The following is a 20830-nucleotide window of genomic DNA, read 5'->3' on the forward strand; positions in this document are numbered from 1 at the left end:
AATGAACCAGCTCCTAATTATTAGTTTTTTTGCAAAGTAGACAATTCATCCTCCATAGCTCAAATCCAATTAGGATTATGATAGGCCTCCTTGTAAGACCGGGGTTCTAAAAATGAATGAAGAGCAGATAAGGAGATACAATATGAAGTAGAAAAACATCAATTAGAAAAGCCCAACCTGTCCAGGGGATGAAGTTTGTGATCAAGATATTGGCAAGCAGCAGGATCAGTGTCTTCAGAAGCAAGAGGAGCAGCAGGAGAGGCAGAGAGAACAGGTAGAGAGAGAGCCTTGCGATGAGAATAGACTAACAACGGAGGGGGAGGAGGAGGAGGAGGAGGAGGAGAGCGAATAAACTCATGGATGATAGTGGAGAGGGACTTAGCAGGAGGGGCGGTAAGAGGAGAAGAGGGAATAAGCTCATAGGAAATAGTAGACATGTACTCATCAGGGGGGACCTTAGAAAGAAATGGATCAATGTGAACCAAATCCTCTTTGAAAACTGAGGCTGTGAGAGGAGGAAGCTGAAAGTAAGGCAGACGTTTGAGAAAAACATGGCGGGAGACATAAAGGCGACGGGAAACAGGGTCATAATAGCGATAACCTTTATGAGTAAGACTGTAACTCAAAAAGACACACAGGTCAGACCGGAAACTATGTTTGGTCCTATATTTACGAGATAAAATGAAAAAACAACCAGACCCAAACACACGAAGGAGGGAGTAATTGGGAATTTGAGAAATTGAAGTCTTATAAGGAGACCGACTAGAGAGGAGAGTAGGCATACATTGAGAAGAAAAGTAGCAGTAAGAATTGTCTTTCCCCAAAATAGAGCCGGAACAGAGGCAAGAAGAAAAAGAGACCTAGTTGTCTCAAGGAGATGACGATGTTTATGCTCAGCTTGACCATTTTCTGCAGGTGTATTAGTACAAGAAGTTTGGTGAATGGTACCTAAATTGGCTAAATACTTACAGAACCCAAATTTAAAATATTCTCCACCCAAGTCAGACTGTAACAATTTAATAGTAGATCCAAACTGTATAGTGATCATAGACTGAAAAGTACAGTATATCTGGTAGAAATCAGACTTATGAGTCATAAGATAAATTCAAGTGTAACAGGTGCAGTCATAAACAAATAACGCATGGTATGTAGAACCCCCTTTGGTAAGAACAGAAAAAGGACCCAGACATCAATATGAACTAAAGAAAATGATATATCAGATATAAAAGTACTTTTACGAAAATGTGAAGTTGTCATTTTGGCAAGTTTACACTATTGTTACTCGGTAAATTGACTAGGAGAAACTTTATCCAATATGCTTGACTGAGCTAAAGATTATAAGTGGTCAGCAAACAAATGCCCTAATCTAGAATGTCACAAATAGAAATGACTTGATAGAGAATCTAACTGAAAAGAGGAAAAGGCAGTTGGAGAGATAGGCAAATGCAAGCTCTTCACTATATAGAGATCTCCAACTCTACGGTCGGTTTCAATTTGTTGCTTGGACATTTGATACTGCACAGAATAGATAGAAGAAGAAAAGATAACATCAAAACTGGAGGCATCAAACTAACCGATAGATAATAAACTGACAGATAACTGAAGAACATATAAGACAGATGAAATAGAGACAACATACATAGCAGATGGTAGAGCAGACCCAATAGATATAATTGACATATCAGACATATTAGTAGCATTAACAGTAATAGAGAAGGAAGGAGGGTACAATTCTAAAATAATGCGAGATGAGGAGTCATATGATGAGAGGCACCAGAGACAAATCCATACAGACGAAGAGATACCTGAAGAAGACCCAAGCAAACCTGAATGAAGGGAGGAAACAATGGAGGTAGACAGGAATGGCTAGGAGGTAGACAAAATATGTTAAAGCTGGCTAATCTGATCACTCAAGGAAGTCAAGTCAGGATTAAGAGCCGGATCAAATGCAGTAGAATCGGCGGGAGGTCAAAAAGTACTAGGAAGAGGGGTGCCGAACTGGATCTGAAACTGTTGAGAAGACGAGGCAGGTAGACGTCCCTTCTTGGGACAATGACACTTCCAATGACCTTTTTAATGGCAAAAGGCACACTCATCAAAAGCCAAAGACATCGTAGTAACAAAAAAATTGAGGTGTTTAAGTGGAATAAACCCTAAATCCAAAACCACATTGTAATAACCGAGTGTTGGGTCTAACCAATCCCCATGAGACCCACAAATATCAATGACTGGAGAGATTGAAGCCGAGAAAACCAACTCAGAGAGAGAACTTGAAGCTGAAGCTGAGAGAACCTGAAGCCGAAGTTGAGCGAGAAGGACAAGGTCAGACAAATGTGCGAGAGAGAGAGAGAGAGAGCTTCATGAACCTATTGAACCAGAAGAGGCAGAGGTCGAGAGAGAGATACACCTCGCGAACCAAAATGAGAGAGAAAGATCCCTCACACGGACCATATGGGTCAAATGTGTTGTTGGATTGCAATTCTGGTGATAAATATGACTTCGATGAACACCAGCCAATGGCAGCGAGCAAAACACTAAAGATCTAGACAAACTACGATGACCAGACGAACCGGACGAAATGAGCAGACGAAGCACCCAACTCAGATGGGTCGACTTCGTGAGACTAGAGATCAAAATCAGAGATGGCTACTGGGTTTCGAATCCTTCAGGTTTCGAACCAAAATTTGATACCATGTAAGTTTTCTGAATGAATTCTGAATATTCAATTATGTGTCAATACAAAGTATACATCTAATTTATATAACAACTCTAAACCTAAGACTAAAAAGGAAACAAGAATAATCCTAATCCTAATAATATAAAATATTCTCACAATCTCTCAATTATATACAAATATAGACTAATATTCTCACAGTTGCAAGAAGTGGGGTTCTTGACTGTTTGGTGTTGGCCTTTGGTTGCAAAATGTGGGTTAAAGACTGAGTACAAGATAAAAGGAGTTACAGAAATTGAATTGAAAACTCGTAACACATTCTAGTGTAGCACGAGTAAATCGCATCTACTTTTTTAACAAGAAAATGTAGTAAATCTGTACCTTATCTCCACAAGTTTTACTTTGATTGATAAACTGCTGGTTGCGATCTTATTTATTTTAAGTTTTACCATGGTTGGTTTCCCAGGATAGGTCTTCCTGGAAGTTTGTATTTTCACTTAAAAATGAACTGTCTCCTCTCTCTCTCTCTCCCTCTACTTTTATTGGGGGTGGGGGGAATGGGAACTGCTTTTGGAAATTTTTAGTCAGAAATTGTTGTTCATTTTGCTGGAAAAAGCTGATTTCCAAGTTTTAGTCACCTGCAGTTTGTATACAAACTGTATAAAGGCTGTTGTTTCATTGGTGGCTTCCTGTATAAGAATCTTTGTGGTTCCGGTGACCGATGTGTAGACAGATTTAGCGCCTCTTACAATGGCTGGCCGTTCTATGGAAGTTCTGGAAAGAGAGGGGAAAAAAAAATGATCAATTGATTGAAAGAGAAATCAACATCCGGATGGAGAACAGGATATAGGGTTAAGCATCTTAGAGACTGATGGTTTGATAGTTCTCTGGCTCGCGGCATGGCTTATGCACAGGGGAGCAATTAGAGCAGCAAATATTGCTTTTGTTGTTGTCATCAATAAATAAATGTACAATTTTTTGAGGAGTGATGTATTCCTTCTTGTGTAAAGAATATTTTATTCAAGGGAGCTATAGAGCAGCAAATATTGCTTTTGTTGATGTCATCAATAAATAAATGTACAATTTTTTGAGTGATATATTCCTTCTTGTGTAAAGAATATTTTATTCAAGGATTTTATGGCAGCTTGCTTCTGCATGTTGTGTTTGTTTTGTATTGTATATTTATTTTTTAACCAATTGTCTGTCGTGTTTTCATTTTCATTGTTTTCCTTTTTGAAAACAAAAATAATGAAAATTTTGAAGCCATCCATAGTTTCATATTGTGCAAATACAATTTTCAAAAATACAGAAATATATTTTTTGGCATAAAATCTGAGTTATTTTCAAACTAAAATTTCCAGGAAATACTCCTGTTTGGGATATTGTTTCTGAGCTTCTCAAATGACTGACTCCCTATCTTCAAGTCATTGTGGATATAATCGGTTTAATATGCTCGGTATTTTGGTAAAATTTTGCACCAAACTGATTGTGTCGATTTTATTATTTTGAGTATCGATACAGACTGCTTCTTCCATCAAACTGCACTGACTAAAATAGTTCGATTCAGTGCTATTTGATCGGAATATGATCTTTTAAATTTGAGTTACTTTTTAGTATAGCCACTAATGTATGTAAAAGTATTGAATTACCCATTTGTCAACCACTTCAAACATATCCAATCTATCCATTAAATAAATACTTTTAATTCCTAAATTAACAAAAATACAAACAAAAAAACTAAGGGGTTCTAACTTAGATTAGAGGGATAACGCCCACTTAGTACACATTAATGTGTGTTTGGGAGGGTAAAGATTGAGTCCACACCTAACCTTTGGCATAATACACAAAGTGGTGGTCCCAAGACTTGAACCCATAACCTCAAGGTTATTAGGTCAAGGCTTAACCATTGAACCAATGGTCACCCCTAGATTAGAGGGATGATAATGTTAATTAATTGAGGTTAATAATTTATTATATTTATTAATATCATTATATTGTTATATTATATATATAAATACAATATATGTTGAAGCGGTTGGTTTTGGTTTAGTTTGGTGCACATGATACTTGAACTGGTACTGAATCAAAAACTAAAAAAAATTCAAATTAAAAAACCGCACAGATTGACTCTTGTTAAAAAACAGATCAAATATGATCGATTCAGTCTGATTTAATCAATTTGGTCAATTTTTCGATTTTTTTAATGTCACAAGAACTCCTAGCTTTTGGTTCCAGCCTTCGAGCTTTGATTTGCCAAACTATCAAACATATTCACTTTCTAAACAGCTAGGTCTGGAGGGATTGGAGGGTGGAATTGGACTCCATGTGTAGGCTTGACTAATAGGATTGGACTCCATGGGTGAAATCACACTTAGTCTGTTATTTTGTTGAAAATTGTAGGTTTGACTAATAGTCTGACCGGACTGCTAGTGTTCCATAAGTGAGACCATCCTGTCTTAGGGAAAGGGGTGGGATACAAATGTGTTGGACCAGCCCTCCTCTGGATTAGTTGGTAAAAGACAATTTTGCCCTCCAAGTATTTAGGCCACGTTTGGTTTGGTTTTTAGAATATTTTTTATTTATTTATTTATTTTTAAAAAAACTAAAAATTAGATTCATGAAAAAAAAAATTAATTTAAAAATTAATTTTTGATATTTATTTTTCTCAAATTAGCTTTTATTTTTTAAAAAAATATAGAAAATATTTGTGATATGGTTCACTTTAATTTGTATTGTTGTTGGATAATTAATTCTAATTTGCATTAGGACATTTGATGCGTTGACTTTCTATTTCGTATTTAGTTCAGATTTTAACACTGGTAATTTTTATTGATGTTCTTTTTAATGTTATGTATTGTACTTAGTAAAATAAAATGAAATTTAAAAGTCTCAATCAAAAAATAAAATAAAATAAAATAATTTAATTTTTATTGATATTCTATTTATTTAAGTTTTTAGAAGTTCTAGCCAAAAAATAAAATAAAATTTATAAGTCAGATTTAATATTGCTATATTGAAAAAGACAAAATGATGTAGGACAAGATTTTAAGAATTTCTATACTTTTAGTTTTAATATTTTTGATATATTAGTTTATTAAAATTTTATAATTTAGTATAAATCTTTTAGAATTAGGTTTCTTAATTTAGATTTATTTTACTTTCCTAATTTCTTAGGTTTCTTGTTTTCCATGAATTAGATTAGTTTATTATTTCATAATTTGAGTTTTTTTGGTGTCCCAGATTACTTGGTCTCCAACGTTTATATTATTATAAATATCTATGTAAGCCTTACGGAAAATATAACTTTTATTCAACTTTTATATAATAATATTAAGATATTTTCTCTTTCTTGTGGATTTAATATTCTATTTTTCTCGTAGATTTGAGAATCCCTTTCGTCTACTAGAATGATATTTAGTCCCCGTTTATTTTGCTACTTCAAGTGGTATCAGAGCATTGATTCACTAGCTCAATGACACAAGACGATGGAGAACACACAATCCCTATTGATGTTGATCGTAGGGCGGAAGCCATATGGGATGCGATTGAGGAACATCAGTTAGAGTTGCATGAACTTTACAATGAGATTTGTAATCTGCTTGCCAATTTGGGACTAATTGTCAACTGGAGGCAACAATAGTTAATAGCAATTGCGCCGGAGGATTCACCCAAGGCCAATCTATTAGCTTATGTTATTTTGCAAAAATTTCATATTTTAACAGTTCAAGTAAGTTTTAAAAAGTAAATTTTCTTGATTGATTGTTTGATCTTGAAAATTTCTTTGAATTCATGAAGATTCCTTATGAAAAAAAGATTATATTTGCATCATACAAACTTGATAAAATGGCATTGAAGTGGTAGAATGGATTACAAGAATATCGAGTTTGCAAAGTTAAAGACAAAATTCATTCATGGTTAATAATGAAAAAGTTTTAAGCAAGAAAATTTTACTTTCATGATCATGATATATTGTCATATACAAATCAAGATACTTTCATGGAGTCTGTAAAAATTTGCGATGAAATTGTAGTTGCAAAAGAAAAAAATTTGCATCCAAATATTATTTGTGATGAGATTGTTTGTAAAACTAATGAAGAAGATACAAAGTATTGTTCGAGTCTTGATAATGCATCAACACTTGCTAATTTGAATATTGGGAAGAAAGTTTTACAAACAGATCATAAAAATATTGAAGAAGAAGGATATCGGATTGAGCCTAATAACAAAGAGAAAATAGAAGAAGAGATAATACATCCATTTTGTGTAACAAAGAAATTGGTTGATGCTATGCTTGATGTTCCAAGGTTGATAATTGAAGGGTCAATTGCATCAGAGATGGTGCAAAATCAAGAGAGCATGCAATTCTACATAAAATAAATTTTGTTGATTTTTTTGGTGGGGGAGCAATTTAATTTGATTTTCAATACTTGTCTAATTGATCTTGTGAACCAGTTGAAACATACAGAGAACTTTCAAAAATATATTTTCTACATATAACTTTTGGAAGAGGGACAAGCAACTGAAGTATTCAAAATTTCTCTTTACTTGGCATGGAAGATGGCAGATCTCTAGTCAAAACTCGAGGACGAGTTCTTTCAAAGAAGAGGAGTTTGATGTAAAACAAGATTTTAAGAATCTCTAAATTTTTATTTTTAATATTTTTGATATATCAATTGATTAGAATTCTGTAATTTAGTATAAATATTTTAGAATTAAGTTTCTTAATTTAGATTTATTTTATTTTCTTAATTTTTTAAGTTTCTTGTTTTTTAAGAATCAGATTAGTTATTCACCCAAAAAGAATTAGATTAGTTTGTTATTTCCTAATTTGAATTTTCTTGGTGTCAAAGAATACTTAGTCTCCAAGGTTTACATTATTATAAATATCAATGTAAGCCTCATGGCAAAGATAACTTTTATTGAACTTTTATGTTATAATATTCAGATATTTTCTCTTTCTTGTGAATTCAAAGTTCTCAACCTTGAATTCAAGGTTCTATTTAGATAATATTCGAGAATTCTTTTCGTCTACTAGAACGATATCTAGTTCTCGTGATTACTTGCCAAAAGCGAAGCCTTGAATCTTGTACTTTGACTCAGAGTCTGGAGTGAAAGGTTATACTTCTCCAAAGTGGGTTTCAGACCTATTCACTTTTATCAAAGAAGCCTTGGGCCCGATTCTTGATTATCTAACGATTTAAATGAAAGCGGAACTCTTAATAATACACTATAAAATAGTATTTTGAGCATCTATCCTTTTTTTATAATATTTCAACCAAACATAGAATTTAATAAAATAGTCATTGCTTGACTACTAATCTCATGACTAAACAAATATGAAATATACATCATTTCCAACTAAATAATTAAGGAACTATGTATTTGAAAATTAATAGTTCAATAAATGACAATTTCCTTATCCAGTTCGTACAAATAAACATGCCTAGTTTCCATGAAAAGATCACTGTAGAGTCTAGCTCTGTTTAGTAACAAAGTAGCTAACAGTGGACCAGACAACTTGAGTATCACAAAATCTGTTTACAAACAACACTAATTTCCCATTAATTTTTTTTTTATTTCTCCCAGTATCTTGACAACCAAGTTGGACACTATGAAACAAGAACGTTGTCCAAAAAAATGAAAAGAGTATATATACATGTACAACACCACTCCAGAAATTAGCCAATTATCATCATCATCATCATCATCATCATCACCGGCTAAGTACAATTATTTACTACTCTTTAGCTTTGCCCGCCAATTTTAAAAACCAAACTAGTAAACAGATAAATCGAACCTCTATCCTTCTAGCAGACACTTGAGATTTCGAAGTCCCTCTGCAGAAATGCTCCTTTTGAATCTTGGCCGTTGCACCACCACATGGGGAGGAGGCGGTTCCAAATGAAAACAAACCATCACCACCGTCAGGTTGTCTGCCGCTCCGCGCTTTATTGCTTCCTTGACTATTTCTTTGCAGCACAACTTCACATCATTGTGCTCTTGGAGTTTCTTCCTCGCAAAGTCCACAGCATTTTGGCTACTAAACACATCCCATATTCCATCACTACCGATTATCAAAAACTCATCTTCTTTTGTTAATGTCGCCAACTTGAGTTCCGGTTCAGCACTCAAAGGTCCGCCTCTTCCACTAATTTCCTTTAGTCCATTGATATGCCAGTCACCTAAGGCACGGGTTACACCCAACTGACCATTCAAATAGCCATCATCGATAAATCCCCCCAGTGACTCGATCCTTATCCTTTCATTGTTGCAGCAAGGCCTGTGATCTTTCGACATCTCTATGGCCATTCCATGTCGAGACAGTACTGCCCGGCAATCTCCGGCATTTGCAACGAGTAAAGATCTGTCCAAAGTGATAATAATTTAGCAATAGCCATATTCTTGAGGCATTCATCGACATGGTAACATCTTTCAAAAGGAGATGAAGTGATGCAAAGGACATGGTTGGCAAGTTTGGGAAATATTACAAGAGAAGGAAAAAACCAGATTCTGAGGCCAATATTCTAGTTTAGAACTTCCTTCGAGGAGGATTATCTATTTCAACAAAATGGGAAAATGATTGGCACTGCAAAGAAATAAGGTTAAATCCTCTATTGTGCTTGATGGCCCAATTCAACACAACAAATTTCCAAATTGATTTTCTATGCTAAAAGTAAATGGAGTCATTCATAATCAAGGGATGCTAAACAGACCCAAAGTCACATCACAAAAGCAACAAAAAAAAAAATGTACAGATTCTTATCAATAAGATGCATGAACATCTATGAAGCACGGATATGGACACGGACTCGGGACCCAATAATTTCAAAAAAATGGGGACACGGACACGGGTACGGACATGGTGATTTTAAAAAAATGAGGATATGGAAAAAATTATTTTTATTTTTATATATATTTGAAATGTAAATTAATATTATGCTACCAAGCAATCAAAATTAATAAAAATTAACATTAACCACTGCATTTAAACAATAACCACTCTATTGTTTTCTTCTCTTTTTTTGGTTCTTCTGATTTAGAGATTTAGGGCAAAAGCAGAGGTTTAATTATGCTTTTGTCTTTTTTTTACTTTCTTAATTTTACACTTTGACCCCAAAGAACATTTACAAAAATTAAGGGAAAAAAACCCATCCGTGTTCCCAGCGCGTCCCTGCCATGTCCCATGCAAAAATATAGTAAAATTAAAGGGACACGCCACATGGCGTGTCCCATACGTGTCCCCAATGTCCCCACTGTCCCATGTCTGACACCACTGCAATGCCTATTTTGTAGCATCTGTGCTTCATAGATGAACATATATAGCATGAAATAACATTACCATATATAGCAAGAAATAACATTACCAATCTCGAGGCAAGGGGGTTGTTGGGCCTGATGTAATTGACTTGGTCATTTGTCACATTTTCATTTTATTTTCTCAGATAAATGTTTGTATCAACTTCCTCCATTAGACTTAACTTTCCTACTGTCACCAACTCACACCTATTACTGGTTGCAATCATTTCTTTGATTTCAAAACAGGCTATTTGTGCATAAATTCAAATGAATGGGTTAAACAATCATCAACTTAGGCAATTAAGAAACAACAAATGGCCAAATGACAGATTACCTCCCAAATATCATTGCAGTGAGTGCAGTTGTGCCAGACGACAGGGCAGACCCAAGAGAGCATGACTTTGCAAAAGCAGCATCAGTTTCCATGAATGACCTTGTGACCACTTTCTCAAGTTCTAAAGGGAAATCAGCATCTTCAACAATGACCCTTGGTAAGTGGTCACGAACAAACTGTGCTGCATCCTTTCCCCCATGTCCATCAAACACCTATTATGAAAACCATTTGTTAGTTCAGATGTATGTCAATAACTGGAAACATTAGATGTCTAATATTTCCTTTTCACCATAAAAACTTCAATTTTCTATTCCAAAATTATCATGGGTTATATTCTTTATTTTGTCCTACACGTAACATGTACCCTATGCCACAAAGATTGGAGTGGTGAAGTAGTGCTGCTAATCTAATTAATATTTTCCTGACAAGGTCTAATATTTGTGGTAGTTGGGGGAATAGGGGATCTCCATGGAAATACATATTATTGACATTCGAAACAAATATCTATGTTATCAAACTTCCAAAAAACAAAATATGCGAAAGTCCAAAAAACTAATAGGAGACTGTACAACAGTTCAATTGTACACAACCTAAGAAGACAACAATTCTGCGTAATTCAATACCATTATCCACATCAGTATGACGAGAAGGATGATATCTGTTTCAAGTTTCAAGCCTAAATACCTCTAAATTTAAATTCTTGAGGTTTTTGGGTTATAATACAAATAAATTGATAATGCTGTTTATTAGACTGTAATTATTTTATATAAGAAATTCAAATTAGCACCAACTTAAAACATTTGATAATGCTGCGTTTAGTTATAGTGTCATTTCCAATAAGATATTCAAATTATCACCAACTTGAAACAATTATTTCTGTAACCAATAATCAGTATTGATTATAAATGAAGGGCAATATGAGAAAAAGTAACACTCCCCATAACAATTTATTGACCACCTGATCCGAGATTATGTACAGCAATTCACCAAAAAGTAACACTCTCCATAACAATTTATTGACAACCTGATCCGAGATTATGTAAAGCAATTCACCAAATTAGCACAAGAACCATCATAGCTGTCAAATTGGTATACATATCTATTTTTTTGAATCGCGGATAAGATATAACAACCTTAAAAATAGATAGAAAAATAAATGTAGTTATAGCAAACACAAATATCTTATGAGAACAAGACACCAAATAGTGTACAATTCTTAAAATTGCAAAAGTAAGGTTTCATGAAAGATAAAACGCATATAAAATGTATAGTCCTCAATACATAGAAAATGTAGAGAGGAGTTAAAATACGTACAAAATGCTGTTTTAACTAACCATTTAGGTTTTAATATTTAATTTACAACTTTTAAGTTTTGAAATAACTTGTATGTAGTAGAAAACTTTAAATTTTAACTGGTGTAAGTAGGTCCATATCAACAACACAAAATACTTAATAATAGACTAGACAAGTAGATATTGTCTAAAAGGTAGAGAAAAATAAAAGAAATGTACCATTCTCATCTCAAGAATATTATTTTTAATAAGTTAATGAAAATTTCCAATAATTTTAATTTACATAAAATAAGTTTAGTTAATTTTTTTATTTTTACTTTTCAAAATTGCTAAAGAAATTTAAGTATACATGTATTGTATGTATGTATCGTATATGAATCGTAAGATACATTCAACTTAAGATACGTATTGATGAAACGTATCGATTTCTGTCTAAAAATATCGAATCATAAGATACGTATCGTGAAGATACTGTAATGCCCCGACTTTTATCACTCAAATAATGTTACCTTTTTCCTTTAAATCAGTCCAATTCAATAATAATAAACATCAAAGGCATTTAGGTAGGAATAAATTATAATGTCCTCTCTCGTGTACATGTAATGAAATACAATACATGCCTATAGGCATTACGTCATCAATTACAAAATAATGAAAAATATAAAAAGGATTAACCCTTTTTACAACACATTAGCATTCCGCTTGCATTTAAAAGGCCCCATGGCCAACAATTAACAGACTTCAAGTCGCGAGCAACTCTTTACTCCATACCTGAAAAATAATTAGCAATGTGGGATGAACACAAAGGTCCAGTAGGAATCCCAGTAATCCTAAACAATAGCAACATATAGATAGCTATAATCATGAATGCTCCACGTATATATATATATAGGATATGTGACATTTCATACTTCAAAATATACTTGCATAAATTCAATTTTCCAAAAGATCCTTTTTAACATAACAAGAAATAAAGACCAGTTCTTACCTTTCAAAACTTTTCATTTGCATTTAAAGAAATCTCAACCATTCATCACATTACCATGATCTCCTAAGATCGATCTAAACGATATACTTGTTCTACATTCCAACTTATTACGGCCACAAGGACAATTACTATATGTTATGGCCCTAAGTACAAATATAAAATGAACGTTCACAAATACATATATATATATATATATATAAAAGCAATAATAAACGTGTTAACACATTACCATATTTTACAGGTCACAATCAAGGAAAGCCAATAATGCATCCCTTCTCATCATAACACAAGTATGAAGATACACTATGTTTAATTAACACATAACGGACCCCGGCTTCATCAATCCATAATCATCACAACCCACTTTACTGGGCGCGACTTAGAGGGGAGAGGAACCCATTTTAAAGCGCCAAACTTTACCGGTCCTCGAGCTGGAGGGGAGATGAACCCGTTCACATTTTACCGGGCGCAAGCTGAAGGGGAGAGGAACCCATGTCAAAGCGCCAAACTTTACCGGGCACAAATCCGGAGAGGAGAGGAACCCATATCAATTCAACTCAACAATTTGGCAAATTATTCCAAGTTTCACAAATTATTCAACAACGTCAATACCATCCTCTACTGACGGCCAAGGACACAGCCTCATAAACAACAGGTACCAAGTCCATGAATTCAATTTCATCCTCTTGATTTAGATTTTATCAACATTTATACGTTACATAACTTTCATCTTTCAACTCCAATTAATTCAACTTCTAATTCACGCCGATTTCAAAACTCATAATTAAAGTCTCTTCCATCACTACCATTCCATCTTTAAGTAGTAATTCATCACGAATACAATTATTCACTTATTTTAAAGAAAAATCGTCAACTCCTTACTTCTCATTTCACAAAAGTATATAAATGTTTTTATTGATTTCTAAAATTTATTTTTCCTTCTCTCCAAACTCCCAATACCCATAACAAATCGTCATATCTTTCTCATTGATTATCAAAGCTCAACTAATAATTTATTTTCATAATCCAACACATATGTAACACAAATTAATCCCATCTCTCAAACAAATAAATAACCAAAGGATTTTGGGTTTTTCATCACAACCCTCATAAACGAAATTAACCAATCTAAAAATCTTTCATACATGCAACATTTACCAACACCCTTTTTTATTTCTCCTAAATTTTGATTTTTCGACAATTATTACAACTTAACAATTATAAAACCATAGATAACAATTAACACAAATTAAATTTCATGATGACTTTCTTTATTTTCTTACATACCCACTTTCACATTTGTAATACACAACACCCCATATGGTTCAAATAAAATCAAATCATCAATTTTCCCCTCTTTCTCATAACCCATAAACAATTAATTAGGGCTTTTTACTCTAATCCTCTTAAACATTTTCCTCAAAGATACAATCTCATACATAGACAATAAAACACAAGATTTAACTCTAGATCATAAAATCCTAACCCTCATCACATGGTTTTAAAAAATACACAACAAATCAAGTTTTTTTTAATGCAATAAAATTTACCACATGTCTATCTATAACAAGGTATTGAAAAGGAGCAAAGAAATCCCTACCTCGAAGAGAGAAGAGGAGAAAACTCTAAAAATCAACTTCACCAGAATTTGTTCTCCACCGGTCAAAACGTAGTCCTCGAGATGCTAGTCATTTTTGTATCAAAATCTCGCTCGATCTTTGTAGATCGAAGAAAATGTGAAATTGGTGAGAGTTTAGAGAGAATGGAGAGAAAAGATAAGTTAGAGAGAGAGACTGATGAGAAAATGGTCAACAAGAGAGAGGGATCTGATTTGAGTGAAAAGAGCACAGAAATCAATGTCTGGATGCGCAAAATCTGCTCGTGCAGATTTTAAAACCGCTTGTGCGGATCAACTCAGGGAAAAATGGCTTTATTGCGAAATCCGCACATGCAGAATTCAAATTTCCGCTCGTGCGGATTTGACTAGACAACTTCTGCTGAGTGACTTCAAACAGGCGTATCTCACTCGTTCGGAAATGGAATATGGTCAATTTTGTGTCTAAATTGAAGCCTCAGAAATAAGCCTTCCAACGGTTCTCGCCTCACATCAAGATTCAAATGTGGAGAAAGAAAAAGGCAAAAGAGTGAACACTACTCAAAACAAATATTCGATTATGGCATTCTTGGTCTAATCTTGCCCAACCGACAAGTTAACTCATCAATCAAGGCTCCAAACAATGAGGAGGAGGTCCCAATTATGATAACTAAAAGGTCAAATGCAATCCATAATTTTTCAGAAGTCCAAAAAAAAAAAAATGTCAGTATAGAGTAACGGTTACCACTTAACATAAATAAGTCGGGATTAAGACCTAGAACACTACAGATACTGACATATTAATTGTGGAAACTGTCACAGCAGACAAACAGTGGTCAAAGAAGGTTAAAGAACTTACACCATAGAAGGAGACAGCTTCCTCACCAAGTAAATTGCAACCAAAATTCTGTGCTAGATCAGTAATGCATATGTGAGTATCCTCCATATGAAGACGGTCTCCAATGTCAGACCACTCTCCAGACCTTAGGGTAGGGATGAAGTTATTTAATGGGTTATGCCTTCTATCAGCAGCTGCTGCGTCCTCATAAATGCTTTCCAGCTGGGAAATTAAAATAGAAAGAAAAGCAAAATTTAGGAAAGAAGAATTAGAAGAGTGATATTCATGTCATAGATTGGTAAAATCTTACAGGAAAATAACCTTTCGATATTCATGTTTCTAATTATGAGATGAGATACTGAATTTTTTTCCCTAGGAAGAATGAAAGATTCAAATAAAATAACTACATATGATCAAAATACATGAGGCAAGAAACTCTTAAAATGACAGCAATGAAGGAGAGAAATAAAAAATGAGAATGAACAGCCCCCACATGAAAGAAGATGCCAAAAATCACATAGAACCATAGAAACTATGGTCATGAGCCACATAATCAAAGAGAAAATGCTAACTCTGATATATCCAAAACCACTAAAGAATCTCAAAACTAGATCCTACGGTATTGCACACTCCAAAGTTTCTAATGCATAAAATTATTACTTGCAGCATCATGTGTACCCGAGCCTAGTTGGTTAGAGAACACCGTATTCAATCAAAAAAGGGAAAATTACACCGACCTCCCTTGAGTAATGAAGAAATTACAGCTAGCTCTAGAATTTTGAAATAATTACACCTTGGTTTGTTCAAATATAAATTCTCATAACAGTCATATTCTATATTTGATAAATTTATTTTATTAGAAAGTAATTGTTTTAAGAGTAAAGGAAATTATGTATTTCAAATTTTTTGTTGACAAATTCTGACAGGAATGAGAGTGCAATTACATGAACTCTCCTTGTGGTTTATGAAATTATACCCATCCTCCTTGTCAGAGTTGTCCCCCCCCACCCCCCCCCACCCAAAAAAAAATGAAAGTGAAATGACCAATGTAAACTTACAAACAAGAAAAAACACATATGATACAATGTTGAAAAGTCAAATTTTTTTGAGAAAGGCAAAAAATTCTCCGAAAGGTACTACCCACATCATCTTTCATGAAAGAAACGTCAAGTCCAACTACACTAAAAAACAAAACCCATCCACCTTCCAATAAGCAATGTCCAGCTACACTGAAAACACCCCATCCACCTTCTGATCAGCTATTGCTTTATAAGTCGAGCCAAACCGTCAAGCCCCATCCTCTCTCTCTCTCTGAGCAATCCATCTATTTCTTTCTCTCTCCTCTTCTTCCCCTATTAAACATCCACTGCAACCCCCCATCCCCACCACTGGATGCCAAGTTCACCCACAATTGACACTCACCATTAAGTATTAACAGATCAAGGTCTCACTGCCCCTCTGCTTCTCTTTCTCTCTCGCTACACCTGTCTACCATCTAATTGAAGAAAAGAACTTTAGGAGCTAAATTGGGTGGTGCATATGTAAGCTTGGTGTAAATTTGGTGTAGTTTTGTGGTGAGACTCTTTTGAGGTTGATCTCCCCTCTGTCTCTCTCTCTCTCTAGACCCATCCTCTTCTGTTCTGAGTGTAAATTGATGCAGTTTTGAAATGCTTTGTTTTGTTTTAAGTGTGTATTTTTCAAAGTATAATTGCTAATTTTGACTTCTTTCTCTCTCGTAGTCGTTTGCATGCAAACCCACTTGCAAAATCTGGAGATTCTTCACTTAAATTCCAAAAGGAAATAGAACCAACCAAGATTAATCATATGATGGTGCTTGTTGTCATAATAAAGCCTGTATTCAAGATTGAAGTCTTTCAATGATCTTCCAGTGTGTCTATGGATTAGTCGGTCTCCAATGAGCATTGCTCCTCAAAGACATGCACGCATTAGCTGGTATTCAATGGTTATTTCTCAATGGGCATTCCTTTGTGCGCATTTATTCATATATACAGTTATGTATTGGCTTCCAAAGGACAATCATCCGTAAATACTTATTCAGTTGCACTTCAATGATTTTGTGTTTGAACTTAAAGCTTGAGAGGTATTGAGTATATTGGATTTTAAAAATATGTATATGTATATAGACAAAGTTATCTGGGTATATGTAATAAAGAAGCATGGACACTGAAATGGACATGTGACACAACACAGATACGACATGGACAAGCCGACATGCCAATTTTCAAAAAATGCAAGACACGACATGTGGGCGACACGCATGAAATATATAATTGTATATATTTATTATATGTAATATATATATATATGAATATATCATTCAAAGATAATAAAAAATTGCAATATGACACTAATTCCTATAAATTTATATGGTTTTTGTTTTATTATTATATCTTAAGTTATTTTGTTCAAACTTATAATTAGTTTCACATTTCGTAAAACATCGGAAAATTCTGGACCGTCCATAACAACAGACCATCTCTTATCAATTTCGTCTTTTCTAACAGCACCAACCTCCAAAATCGATAGGCCAAGATCAACATCAAGCTCGGACAGGCTAAAACGACCTCTACGTTCATCAATAACTGAACCACTTTCCGCAAAACCTCCTAATAACAAATCTCTCCACCTCTCCGGTAAACCAACAAACTTAGTCCGCGATAGAGTCGGAAGAGCTGCGGTTGGAGCACAATGCCAAACATCAACATTTTTGCCTTCGTATATTTTTTAGATAACATAACAATAGATGGAGCTCTCAATTGCGAATTTTCTGGCATTTCACTTGTAGAATACTTCAAATACCCCTTCATGTTACAATATGTTACACCCCTTTAATATTCGAATCTTCGAGTCGATATTTCACCATCCACGGCACTTGTTTTTCGTTAATGGAACAATAACTATTCCCATAATACACTAATTTGCACTGACAATATACAGGGAAAATAAAATACGCCTACAATTGAGGTCAATACTATCTAACCTCCAATCATACACATTTACTATGACCAACCCACTTGCATTGGGCACGCAAAAGGGGAATATTTTATCAACCTTAATACTTTTTGGTTTATATCTTAACCTCAACTGAGAAAATAAATTAGACAACGCAAGTTCAATACAACTGAAATCACTTGTTGAAACATCTTCAACAACACCCGTTTTTATATCGTCAACCTCCATCCAACTGAACATTAAAAATAAAATTGCATATAAAAAATCAATTCTAAACAGTTTTAAAATACATTCGATTGCTTAACGTAATTTTCCATTCTTTTCCGCTAACAGTAGCAGCTACTAAATATATTGCACCCTTCTGAATAAGCCCCACATTTCCGAACAATGTATCTTTGTAGTCCGTCCAGACATCCAGTGGGCAAAATTGATCCGCAACCTCTATTCTGTGTCGAACATACTCTGTCCTTGCCACCGACGAGCTTGAATCTCATTTTCTTTAGCATACGAAACCTATCGGATTGATCAGCATCAACAATCTAGGTCTCAGGATTACCCTCACCAACACCAATAAATATCTTGCCAAGTGTGGGGATGGAATCTAACGGACTATTATCACTTATGATGAAAAAAAGAACATGATGAACCATAACTTCCTCTTTTGCGTCTTGTCCCAATTGAACATTCCCAACTAATTTTATATCCTTAACCAAGATTTTGTCCAATTGACGGTCACATCTTTTATTTCCCAACTCAATCCCATTCAGCAATCTCGCCACATCTCTGTTGTCAAATGTAACGTCCCTTAATTGTTTATCATACAGTTGTAATTTCCTTACTCTCCTCGTTATTCTTTTTAATGTATCGGGGAATATTCTGCACATACTATTTGCGAACATACGCCGCCCTAGAAGGTGCATGACCACAGTAACTACGCTTATATCTACTGACTGCCAATCTCTGGCACGCAAGAGGAGTCCGATACTAGCTGCATACTACTCCTTCCATTTTTTAAAAAGGAAAATGTTTGATGGCCCGAATTTTCTCAAATGGCTCGAATGTGTCAAAACGACATCGTTTTACACTCAAAACGACGTCGTTTTTGGTGTTTTGAGCCATTCGAGCCATAATTTTTCAAACCACCTAGCATTGTTGTTTTAAAAAACACTCCAACTCTTTTATCCTAACACTTCTAGATGATCTGTTACCTCTGTTAACCCTTCTGTTCATACACCTTAGCTTTGATATTTTTGCCCTCTGTTCCTCGTACCCACAAACAAACTTCGCCGGAGCTAACAGCTGACTTTCTTCCCACAGTCTTATTTGCCACGTCAAAAAACGATCTACACAAATTTGAGTAAACTACCCATAATTCTCGAGATACTCTTTATGGAGTATAACATTGTATACCAAAACAATCAACAACAAAGAAAGACAAAAAAAAGTAGGGATGAAACATGGTACTAGAAAACAAAGTCACCACAATAGCTATCCCACTGCAAATGCATATTCCTCTACACCATCAAATGTTTTTTGATACCAAATAAATAGCAAAATTACTCCATGAGTAAGGACGAAGATTCCCCATTCAAAATAATTCAGAAACACAATCATTTTTTCGCCTTTGCTTTTTGTCTATCGGTTTGTTTTTATCTTTGCTTTACAACCACGCAAACCATTATACACATGACATGTGTAAACAACTACCCCGTAAGGAATCAAAAGTACTCACACCACTCACACCTAAGCCCAAGTGTGACTTTCTTTACATTAAAAAACCATACACGTGTCCAAGATCCATGAATTAACGGCCCAAATTCAGCTGTGGGGAAAGGGGGGCGCTAGTAATATAAATACAGCACCCCCCAACTCACACCATTCACACCAAGTTTTTTATATAATTGGGAAGCCTCTTTCCTTTTCTATGCAAAAAATGTTTTCCTCATATACCCATAATGCCCTTTCCCAAAAGAACAACTCCTAGATCTTTTGCAATCACTTCTCCAACTAGCCTGCCTACCATACTACATACTGGTCGCAAGAGAGCTCAACGAAGATGGAAACCCGCACCTCCATGCAATGGTGCAATGCACAAAAAAGATCCAAACCTCCAACCAGAGATTTTTCAATTTCACGAGAACCAACGGGAGGATCTACCATCCAAACAAAGAAAAACTATATCCTCCAACAGCAAGTCAATAATATATACAAAAAGGTGGCAATTTCATAGAATGGGGAGAATTTTCATACAAGGGGGAAAAGTTCTTCGAAAAATAAAGACGAACTCTGGTGGGGAATTCTAGCAGAAGCAGAAGCAGAAGCAGAAACAGAAACAGAGGAACAATTCTTTACACTGTGCAAATAAAGATGTCCCACCGATTATGTTACAAAATATCCCCAATTAAAAACATTTTCGAGGGATCACTACAGACGAGAGAGGCCCCCATATACAAGCCTTTTTAGTTCATTTCCTTTTCTTAATGAAGAAGTACAAAATTAGACAGAAAATAATATTTTGTTCATAAGTCAAAATTTTGTAAAATACGAGCAATGTCAAAAATTGTTGTCTCTCCGATTGCAGTGAGGGCGATTGGATTAGATTAGGGATATACAAAAATAACATACACAATTTACATACTAATGAAGAACTCTCCTCCTCCTCTGCTAACAGGAACCAGAACAACAGCCTATCCGCCTAATCTCCCTCTACCTCAAAGGACCATCGAGAACAGGAAAAATTGCATGGGCCAGAAGTCTCGAATGACACAACTACTTCTCCGGTAGAATAAGTTTCGAGAACTACAATCAAGACGCCATCTACAACGTCATAGACGACATCAA

General features: G+C 34.7%; 1 protein-coding gene across 2 annotated transcripts in view; it reads right to left on the bottom strand.

The window, feature by feature from the left end:
• Positions 1-8025: 8025 nt before the first annotated feature.
• Positions 8026-20830, bottom strand: part of LOC114257940 (putative protein phosphatase 2C 27) — a 38271-nt gene continuing 25466 nt past the window's right edge. The window contains exons 2-4 of one of the 2 annotated variants that reach the window (XM_028197761.2): positions 15038-15238; positions 10305-10516; positions 8026-9038 (exon numbers count right to left, since the gene is read on the bottom strand). In XM_028197761.2, coding sequence (XP_028053562.2) covers positions 8474-9038; positions 10305-10516; positions 15038-15238 — 978 coding nt within the window. In that variant the 3' untranslated portion in view covers positions 8026-8473. The remainder of the gene's footprint in view (positions 9039-10304; positions 10517-15037; positions 15239-20830) is intronic. The other variant, XM_082925153.1, reaches the window with a different exon arrangement.

This window comes from Camellia sinensis, chromosome 4, assembly GCF_055761805.1.
Source record: "Camellia sinensis isolate YWXY chromosome 4, ASM5576180v1, whole genome shotgun sequence".
Taxonomy (NCBI): Eukaryota; Viridiplantae; Streptophyta; class Magnoliopsida; order Ericales; family Theaceae; genus Camellia; species Camellia sinensis.